At 33.8% G+C, this 11136-nt stretch overlaps 1 protein-coding gene across 4 annotated transcripts; it reads left to right on the plus strand.

Annotated features, from left to right (window-relative positions):
• Nucleotides 1-6854: 6854 nt before the first annotated feature.
• Nucleotides 6855-9199, plus strand: LOC148871184 (uncharacterized). Of its 4 annotated transcripts, none has more exons than XM_088968074.1 (5): nt 6855-7035; nt 7435-7688; nt 8011-8222; nt 8309-8576; nt 8660-9199. In XM_088968074.1, exons 2-5 carry the CDS (start codon nt 7437-7439, stop codon nt 8966-8968), a joined length of 1041 nt encoding a protein of 346 aa, XP_088824200.1. In that variant the 5' UTR covers nt 6855-7035; nt 7435-7436; the 3' UTR covers nt 8969-9199. The 4 variants fall into 4 exon arrangements, with proteins under 4 accessions (XP_088824200.1, XP_088824201.1, XP_088824198.1 ...); XM_088968075.1 differs by having other exon boundaries at nt 6920-7354; nt 8055-8222; XM_088968072.1 differs by lacking the exon at nt 6855-7035 and adding an exon at nt 7081-7354.
• The last annotated feature ends 1937 nt before the right edge of the window (nt 9200-11136 follow it).

Genomic DNA, 11136 nt, shown 5'->3' on the forward strand with positions numbered 1-11136 from the left:
AAGAGATACCTGACACAAGGTCCTTTCATGCACATGTAACGATTAGGGAGAGGGAGAATGCCAATGTAAACGGGAAATCCCTTCACTTTGGGTGATACATTTTTTTCTTTTCTTATATATTTTTTGTTTAAACATAAGTGTTTAGTTGTAAATATTTTTCTTATTAAATATAATTTTGAAATTTAATTTATTATATTTTAATATATATTTATATTGTCAATTAAATGATTATATGGATGAATGTGATGAATTAAGTGTAAAGCAGGTAATTTGAAATCATTGGGATACTAAAAAAATCTAAATGAAAAAAAAAAAGAATGCAACTTTAACAAAACAAAAACAAGCCTTTTGGTGACATTTAGCAAACGTCACTAAAAGTGCACATTTTTTGCATGTCATCAAAATAAGAAATTAAGTGACACCAAATCTACATTTAACAACTTTAGAAAACTTTTAGTGACATCTACAAAACGCCACCAAAGATGGGTTTTTCGTGATGTTTCATAAAACGTCACAAAATAAGGAAATAAATGTCACCAAAACCATGCATAGTGACTCTTGAAAACTTTTAGTGACGTTTACAAAACGTCATAAAAATCTTTGCCAACATTACATTTGGTGACAATGGAAGTGATTATGCTTTTTGTGACGAAAACCATATCATAGCAAACGTCTACAAACTTTTAGTGACGTTTTCATAACGTTTGTGCCATCTTTGGTGACGTTTTCCTAATGTCACAAATATACTTTTTGTTTTTTTTTTTTTTTTTTTTTTTTTGTAGTGATTATGGTTTCAGATATGATTGACTAGAGAGGAAGTGCTGGGATGAACGCAGAATTCGAGCAATTGTTCCTAATGTTGTATGGGAAAAAAATTAAATCCATATTTATCTCTCCTAACCAATTTAAAGATAGATTTATATGGGAGGGAAACTCTATAGGAACATTTACTATTAAAGCGACCTATTTGCTAAAATGTTCATCTAATTTAGGGGCTAATAACACTACAAAGTGGCTTGACATCATTTGGAACATTAAGAGCCCACCAAAAATCAAAACTTTTCTCTTCCTTCTCTTCTAAAATAAATTCCCTTAAAAAATGCAGCTTAGGAAAAGAGGTTTTGATCATACTCTACTTGACGGGTTAGACCATATTTTTCAAATTTTGTCCTTACACATGTCAAATTTGAACTATCCTTAGTGACCCGTTAGAAGGTCATAAAGATAGTGATCAAGTAGGGTGGGTCAGACTTTCCAAAATAAAGGGAAGTTAAAGAAAAAATCGCATTCATTTTGTGGGCTATTTGGAAAATTAGAAATCAGAAAATTTTTAATAACATTGCGATCCCCAACAATTCTTGATTGAGTGCTTCATGCTTTCATGGAAAACTTCGAAATTGAAAAAAGTAGCAGCCATAGATACTTATCACAAGATTTGGTGGTCTGCTCTATCTCAGAACAACATAAAAATCAATTTTGATGCTTCTCCTATCTTAGATGGTCCTTGTACAGTTGCTTGTATTGCCTATAACCATCTTGGTCGTGTCTTGGGTGTCAAAACTGTCAAGATTGAATATTGTACAATTAATCAAGCGGAAGTGTGGGCTGCTTGGGAAGCCATTAAAATGGCCCTGAAATTCCATCAATTCCCGATCACTATTGAAGGCAACTCAAAGTTGGTGATATCGTGTCTCAACCAGAAGATAAAGCCCCCTTGCAAGCTGAGAAATACTATTGAGTGTTGCGTCAGAATGAAGAATGCTTTTTCTAGAAGACTTATTTTTTGCCATGTCTACAGAGAAGCGAACCAGAATACGGATTGGATGGATCGTGAAGCTCAGATTGCTACTTTGGATTCATTATCTTTTAGCTTTTCTACCCTCCCCCTTCTCTTCTTTTTATTTGTCTTGCTGACTTCTAGGGGTGCACTACCCCCCGTTTGTTGTAGTGCTCTTTGGTTTTATTCAAAATAAAAAATCCCTTTGAGTGTCAGCTAGTTTTCATTATCAATCATTCAAATATTGACAAAAAAATGAACAGCCCTAAATCCTTGCCTCTTCTATTTAAGAAAGTTGAAGTCATGTTTCAATGGATATTCTGGTGACTCCAATTTTATCGAATAAAAGAGGCAAGGATTTGGGATTGTTCATTTTTTATCAATATTTGGATGGTTGATAAAGAAAATTAGATAACACTGGAAAGACATTTGTATCTTTTCAAATGCCACTTAACGGTTGATTAATAAGCCGGTTAACGGTAGGTACTGGATTGACATGTTTTAAAAGTTCGAGTACTAAATTGTCGCATTTTAAAGTTTGAGGACCAAAGTGGCACTAGGCCCAAAATACAGGGGGAATTTTCCCAAAATATTATTTGGATTGGTTGGTTGACTCTCAAACAACCACCCCTTGGCTGGTCAATGTTAAGGTTTTTTTTTTTTTCTTTTTTTGTATTAATCACTGCCACTACCTTCTCACACTCTTTCTATCTATCTCAATTTCAAAAAAGGTTGCAGGTCTCAAGGCACAAGAGAGCTTTACATGAGAAACTGATATTAATAAAGTTGAAATTTTTCTAAAAAAACGTTTTTCATGTTGAAATAATAAATTATTCTGTATTTAAGTCAAATTAAAATGATTTGATTTATACCATTTTATAGATTCTTGAGAATCACAAGAAGGATAATGTATGTTTGAGAAAGCTATTTATACAATCAATCATGTATTTAAATTATTTAGATATATGTATAGTTGATTAATAGTTAATGACTATTAATATTTAAATAATATCTTTTAATTTGATCTTTGATAAATTCATGACCATTAGATTTACCTTAAAACGTCAATAGTCATATTTCCACCTCTTGAGAGTATTTGGTCTCACCCACCTAATCTTTCTCGCTCAATTCAACTGTTCAAATGAAAGATATTCACATCATGAGAGATATTGACAATCTCTACATGGTTTGAAAAGTCAAGTATATATGTTGGAGAAAAGGTGAACAGGAGTCTAAACTTTAACATGCATATTACATAACGTCATAACCACCTCCATTATCCTTTTGTCAAAAAAGTGGACAGGAATTGGTCATATGTACATTATATGACCTTTAAAATTTGTTAAATATCCAAAATTTTCTCCATAAGCCTTTTGTTAAGAGAATCAATAAAAAGGGTATTGACTTGGTTGGAAAGGGAAAAGGAGAGAGAATTGAGGAAATAAAAAAGTGGGTTAATGAAAGGAAAAACATGTTAACATGGACTGATTTATTTTATATATATTATAGATTAGGTCTATTCATATACAAATTTCTCACTTACCTGAATAAGTAAACTTACTCAGGTAAATGTTTCATGGGTAATACTTACCCAGATAAATTTATTTACCCATGTTCTTTTGATTCTCAGGTAACTAATAGAATGACTTTTTTACTCATAAAAAATTAATGTTAAAATAGACAAATTTGTCCCAGTATGGATAAATTTTACGTTCTCCTTACTATGAGACCCAATACTTAATGCAAAAAAGAACATTATAAAGTAAAATTGGTCAATGAGAGATACCCATTGACTAACTTTTCTCTCCTTATTTACCAGCAAAGGAATGGGGCTTATATGTATTGAATGTATCTGCCATAACTAAATAACAATTTGTCTTTTCCCATGTGCACCTCCATTATCCTTTTGTCAAAAAAGTGGATGGGAATTGGTCATATGTATATCATATGAACTTTAAAATTTGTGAAATACCCAAAATTTTCTCTATTAGCCTCTTGTCGAAAAAAAAAAGGAGAGAAAGGGTGCTGAAAGGGGCATGCTGACATGGACTAATTCCTTTGTTTTTGTTTTTATATATAATATAAATTATCTATATTGTATGTGTATGCCTAACTATCGTCTAGCTGTATATAACATTTTTGAATTTAAATGTGTATGCTGACATGACTTATTTGCTTTATATATAGTATAGGTTATCTATATTAAATGTGTATGCCATAACTAACATGTAACTTATAACATTTTTTGAATTTAATTAAATGTGTATGATAGCATGGATTTATTTGCTTTATATATAGTATAGATTATCTATATTAAATGTGTATGCCATAACTAACGTGTAACTTATAACATTTTTTGAATTTAATTAAATGTGTATGATAGCATGGATTTATTTGCTTTATATATAGTATAGATTATCTGTATTAAATGTGTATGCCATAACTAACATGTAACTAGAGGTGTAAAGTGGGTCTTGTTATGTTGGAACAGCACGATTTTATGGACTACCAATGCTTTAGTGGGTTGTACGACGCTAGCAGGCAGGCCTGGGTGGGCCGTGCTTGCCTAGCCTGAAACCCTTCAAAGGTCAAGCCCGGCATGGCTTGTGACATGAGCCTAGGCGGGCCCATGTCAGGCCGGTCCATGAAAGGCATTTAAAAAAATAATAAAAATTTTAAAATAAATTAGCAAAATAAACAATAAATTGAAAAAATCTTAAACTTTAATTCTATATGAATCTTGGTGTATGCAATCATTTATATATGAAATAATAAAATAAAATTAAAAAAAATTACATTACAATTGGAATAAAATAGTATAATAAAATTATATATATAATATGGGTTGTGCCATGCCAGCCCGCAAGCCTCAAAATTCAAACCCATCATGAGCCATATCATGTCGTGCCCACTTTACATTACAACTTGTAAAGTGAGTTCGAATGTGCTCTCACAAAATTCACCTCACACCGACCTCACAACATGTTTCAGTTGTGCATTGGGAATATTTCCGCAAGAATAAAAATTTATAATTAATAAGATGTTCCAGATGCACAGTTAAAATGTGCTGCGAGATCAGTGTGAAGCACAGGGATGGCAATTTCATGGGAATTTTTTGGTATTTGACCTGTCCCAACCCTAATAGGACATGTTTATCAAAATCTTACAAGGTTTGGGATGTGTTTGAGCTTTGACTTTAGGGTATCCAATACCCTATACCCTATTTTTTTTAAGTAAAGCTCCAATTAATCCTTCAACCTCCATGTTTATTTGTTTACCCATTCTCTTTTGTCATTTAATTTTATTTATTTTTTGATTTATACTATGTTGTTTTGCTTTTTTATATGGAAGAGTTCTATGTAATGTTGATTCTTGTTGAATGTTGTTAGATGATAATGAACTTTGAAGAACATTTTTTTATATACTTAAAATTGAACCAAGGACTAAAGTATTAGTATCAAGTATTGTTTTTTGAAGCAAATGTAACTTTTATTGAAGAAAAAAACAAAAGTACATGAGAAGATGTACTGAAGCCAAGTGGCTTAGCAGGATTACAAAGGCAAACAACTGTCACTAAACAAGAAATCTCTAGAGACCCCTGATTTTGCTAGGATATCAGCAACAGAATTTTGCTCCCTAAGAATCCAGACCAACTTCACATTCATAGAGCCTAAGATATCCCTGGCTTCAGCTAAGAAGTGGGCTAGTCTCTAGGGCCCTCCCTTCTCCTGTAACCAAGCTATAGTATTTGTAGAATCCCCTTTAATGGTTAAGGAGGATAAACCTAGCCGTTTGGCAAGGTGGATCCCTGTGAGTGCAGCCAATACCTCTACCTTTGTGGCATCAGCCCTCCCAATCGGACCACTGTAAGCCTAGCAAATATTCCCCCTTCCCCTCGGATTACACCTGCACTTCCTACTTGACCTATGGATCCTTGGGCACTACCATCAAATTTTAGAGTCATTTCTCCTTCTTCTCTAAGAGCATGTCTCATAATCCACTAAGAACTTGGAGAGGAGTGTAGAATTTTTGGAAGGTTTCTCTCGAGATCATTTAGGGAGAGACCTTTGAACACTTCAAAGTTGATTACCCAAAGGTTATAAAGATGTGTAATGTAGAAAGTTAGATCTTCAACATTTCTAGCTTTATTTTTAGAAGTTCTATTGTTCCTTTCTTCCCAAATGCCCATTGGTATCAAGTATCATATGGAACAACTTGGATACAAATACGGATATCAAACAATACATTAATTAAGAGCCCAAGACATAAAACATATGAAACTATTATATTTATCCTAATTATTATATCAATTATTTTTTATTTTATTATTTTTACCATTTAACATTAACAAAAAGTTTTACCAAATAGTAAATTCTCAAATATAAATTAAATTATCATTTAACAATTTATAAATAAATATATATATATATATATATATTTTATTCAAACTACATCAAATCTGTTAAACTTTCAAGATATGCATCATATGCAAATTCATAATTTTTAACTACTAAAATTATTATTTCATTATTAAAATTTGAACTTCTATAAATTTTTTAAACTAAAAATCATTTTTCATATAAATGTAAATTAGTAGATTTGATAGACATTTAATATTATATTCTTGAATATTTTGTAAACAAATTTTTATTTTTTAAATGATAAATATAATGTTATTTAATATAAATTAAAATATTAACTAATAATTATAAAAATATATAAAAATTGTAAGATATATATAATTCACAAATTTATAAATTTTAAGTACTAAGATAATTATTATATTATTAATGTTTTATTTGTATAAATTCTTGGGATAAAAATTTTCTTTTGATGTAAATTCGTATTTGATAGATTATTTATTCTATTTATTTATAAAATGCTAATTTTAAATATTCTTTCTTTTAATTTTTAGTTGGAATTATTAATCATAAATATGTATTGTTTGTTTGGATGAACACAAAAGTTAATAAAAATTAGTTTATTTCGTTAAATACCACAAAAGGCGAGATGGCTTAGCATGGGATGGGTCGAGACGAGTTTAATGGGTTTGGGAAATTAAGTGAAAAGATTAGACGAATTTGGAACGGGTTTGAGGTTAAGAGTACATATAAACGAATTCAGAAATGATTTGGGCAATTTGCACGAATACCTTACCCGTTGCCATTCCTAGTGAGGCAGGCTATTTGAGGAGCAGATCCGAACTCCTGCACCTTTAGAACAAACTTGCAAACAAGAAATCGCAAATGGCATGTAAAGTAAGTTGAAATTTAAAATTGTATCCATGAATGGAGCTTTGAGAGTATAATAATCTGAAATTAAATAAAAAAACGTTGATATCATGGGAAAGCTCAACAAAAAATAATACCATAGTGGATTATATACTTCAGAACAACGGATGAATTTTATAGAAGTAGATGGCACGATTTCCATCTAATAGTCAAGAGAATCCAAGAGTCAATACCAGAAACAAACACAATAAGAGAGGGAACTGAAGCAAGGGAGACAGGACCATTGCTTCCTTTCTCTGGCCTTGAGAGTCCCCAAAGAAGGAAACCTCATCAGACGATTCTTCAGGCCTGTCCTCATGGTTCATTATGCTTCAACTATTTTTATCCACACTGCACTAATGTAACACCAAAGTCTGTTTGTTGCAGGTATGTTCAAGAGGATAGTAGTGGTGTTGCTGGCATGTCTTTCGGCATGGCTTTATCAGGCCACAGTGCCTCCCCCTCCAAAAATCTGCGGAACCCCAGGAGGACCTCCTGTTACTTCACCTAGAATCAGACTCAGCGATGGAAGACATCTAGCCTACAGAGAGACAGGAGTTCCTAAGCAAGATGGCAAGTACAAGATCATCATTGTTCATGGCTTTGGTGTCTGCAAAGATTTCAACCCACCATTCCCTCAGGTAACTCAAAAATCCAGAAATTTCCAACCTCTGTATGTATATGGATCTGAAGTTTTTCTGAATTTCCTAATATTGGAGCCAGACACAAATAGTAAGAGTAATTTGTTCATATAAGCAATTCCTAAATTGGGATTGAGAGAACTTAGCAGAAAAGAAGAAAAAAGGGATGAACAGATACATTTTGGTAATTGGAAGCCCTCTAAGCAGTAATGCATGCAGTTAGAAGACCCCTTTTTTTCTCTCCTTTGTATGCATTTAATTGTATGACCCCATGAAATATTGTTAAGGATTGTAGTTGACTTGACACTCTTCTGGTTCACAGAAACTCATAGACGATTTGGGAATATATTTTGTGTCATTTGACAGAGCTGGTTATGGAGAAAGTGATCCTAACCCAAGGCGCACAGTCAAGACTGAAGCATTTGACATTCAACAGCTGGCTGATCAGTTGGAGATTGGACCAAAGTTCTATGTGATAGGAATCTCTATGGGGGGTTACCCCATCTGGAGTTGCCTTAAATATATACCACATAGGCATGTACTAACTATGTGATTTCTGTCAATCTGATTTTTCTTGTCTAATCTTTCTTTTTGAGTATGCTTTAAATTCATATTTGCAGGCTAGCAGGTGCATCCCTTTTAGTTCCTGCCATCAATTACTGGTGGCCTTCTTTTCCTTCAAATCTTTCAAGGGAGGAATACAGGAAGCAGCTTGTGCAGGATCAATGGACACTTAGAATAGCACATTATACCCCTAGACTATTGTACTGGTGGATGACTCAGAAGTGGTTCCCTTCATCCTCTGTCACCGAGTGGACACCCGCAATTTTCACAAGCAAAGACTTAGAACTCCTGAAGAAGATATCAGGAACTATGGGCAATATACAGGTAGCTAGTCATTCTTTAAACTTTCCTTCTTTGGGTCATGTTTAGTACCTGATATCAACAAAATTTCTGTTTACAAACTTCAGGATAAAGCAAAACAGCAAGGTGTCTTTGAATCTCTTCATCGAGACTTAATGGTGGGATTTGGCACCTGGGAATTCGACCCCATGGAGCTAAATAATCCATTCCCTCATAATGAGGGCTCTGTTCACATTTGGCAAGGCTATGAAGATAGGATCATCCCAGTTCTCCTACAACACTACGTCACAGAAAGGTTGCCTTGGGTTCAGTATCATGAGTTTCCTGATGGTGGGCATATGATCTATTTGGATACTAGGATATGTGAAGACATTTTAAGGACTCTTCTTCTGAGAGAGAGTAGTCTTTTTGTTTAAAAGCCTTGTACTGCTGTAATTTCATTCAGATTCACCAGTTCAAGCATAGAAGGGAAAAAACTTGAGAATAAGCCATCTAACATTAGGCATCATCCAGGCTTCTGTTTATCTCTCCCTTCTGGTTGAGGGGCTTAGAATAGAAGATCTTTGGGGCTATACTTTCCTCTTCTTTGTTAGTGCTTTTTTGCCATTTGTATAAAAAAATAAAAATATTCTGCTTTGTGAACAAAATCTGTCAAGGCATCTTTACTGAAATAACTAGTTTCCAGATGGAAACTCCATTTTGTATTGCAATTTTGCAGGTTTCTTAATTCAATATGTTTTTGAGGGAGGGTGTGAGTTCCTTAATTTCTGAAGCTGAAGTTGGGCTGATTTATACATATCAGATTTTTTGGATCAGATAGGGGGTGATTTGAATTCAATCCTATTTTGTGATCTGATCCGATATGAAAAATCTAAGAGAGGGTATTCTAATTTGGATCGGATCATAATCCACTATGTTTACACCCCTAGCCACCATGTACTGATGAATAAACTTAATGTTGATGAGGTGGTAGCATACTATCAGTGCACTCAAGTGGGAAGCACTGTTTCTTGATGAAATAATCAGGAAGCATTCCAATTTTCTAGGGCCATTTTAAGGAATGGACCAAGAATCCAATCCTACCCATTTTTATGTTAAGACAAATATATGTCAAACCAAACCCAAAGGAGACCTCTCTCTCTTTTATGCTCTAAGTCTCTGTCTTTTATGTTGATAGATCTTGTTGATATAGGTATCTTGTCTAACTTACCTAGAATCGAAGTTAGTAGGCACAGTCCAACAATACCTCTCATCTTTTCTTTGTAGATGAAAGTCAAATTTTCTCAGAAGTAAATTTAGCAGATGGAAAGGTTATCCTTCACACTATCAGTGTTTATGAAGAAACATTGGGCCAATAAGTAAATGATCAAAATTCTAAGGTTTTCTTTAGCCATAATAATGTTCATAAGAAGGTCGAAAAGATTTTATCCAAGAGTTTCAAGATTACAAAAGTTAGTAATCCTGTAAAGTATCTAGGTTTTCCCTCTATATTAGAGAGAACAAAACAGAATGTTTTTGATCATCTCAAAGAGAGCATAGCTAAGAGAACTAGCTCTTGGCAAGAAATCCTTCTCTCAGAAGCATGCGAGGTCTTGATTCTGCTATGTCCTGCAATTCCTTCCAAAGTTATGCAAATTTTCTTAATTCCAAAAGTTACATGCAAAATGATCTAGTTAAGTTGCAGAGGAGATTTTGGTGGGGGAAGACATCTCAAAAGAAAAGGCCAAGGTTTTTAAAACCGAACTGGACAACAAAACGGTCAGGGGTCCGGTTCCTAGGTCGAAAGGTCTGACCATTCGAACCGAACAGATGGCCCATTCCAACAAACAATAAAAAATTAAAAAAAGGCCAAAACCGTTGGACAGTTTGAACGATTCAACAGCTTGGGTCAGTGGTTTATTGACCAAATCAACGGTTTTTGGTGAAATAACGGTTCTGAGGTAAAACGGAACCGGTTCCAGGTTTTCCCAATCCGACCATCTGGTCCAGTCTGGTTTTGAAAACCATGCAAAAAGCAAATTGGCTTAATTGGGATATAATCAGAAAAAATAAGCTTGATGGGGGTTTAGGTTTTAGGAGTCCAAACCTCTTCAAAGAAAATATTTCCACAATAAAAGCTTCTTTGATATGGGTATCAAAAGAATTGAACCTTTGGGATGGCAGAGTCTGTTGTCTGGTAGGGATTTATTGCTTAAGGGTGCTATTTGGAAAGTCAGCTCTGGTAACCAAATTAGTATTTGGGACCATCCTTGGCTGCCATCTCTTCAAGGATATGGAATGATGGGTCTTATGCCAGGATCTCCTTTTCCGGTGAAGGTAAATGGGCTGATTAATGACAGAAGATAGAAAGTTGATCTCATTCATTATTCATTCAGTCCCATTGTGGCTGAGGCCATCCTCAAGATCAATATTGACTCTTCCAGATGAGAAGATAGGGTGATATAGATGTTCACATCAAATGGTTCTTTCAATGTAACATCAGCTTATTTTTTAGTAAAGGGGTTGAATGAAAAGGGTGAGGGTTATGTTTAGTTTTCAGATAGGGTAAAATATAAAAACCTCCTGAGTTTTCTTACAATCATAT

The sequence above is a fragment of the Nelumbo lutea genome, chromosome 2 (genome assembly GCF_056320005.1).
Source record: "Nelumbo lutea isolate HS-2025 chromosome 2, American lotus-T2T, whole genome shotgun sequence".
NCBI classification, from domain to species: Eukaryota; Viridiplantae; Streptophyta; class Magnoliopsida; order Proteales; family Nelumbonaceae; genus Nelumbo; species Nelumbo lutea.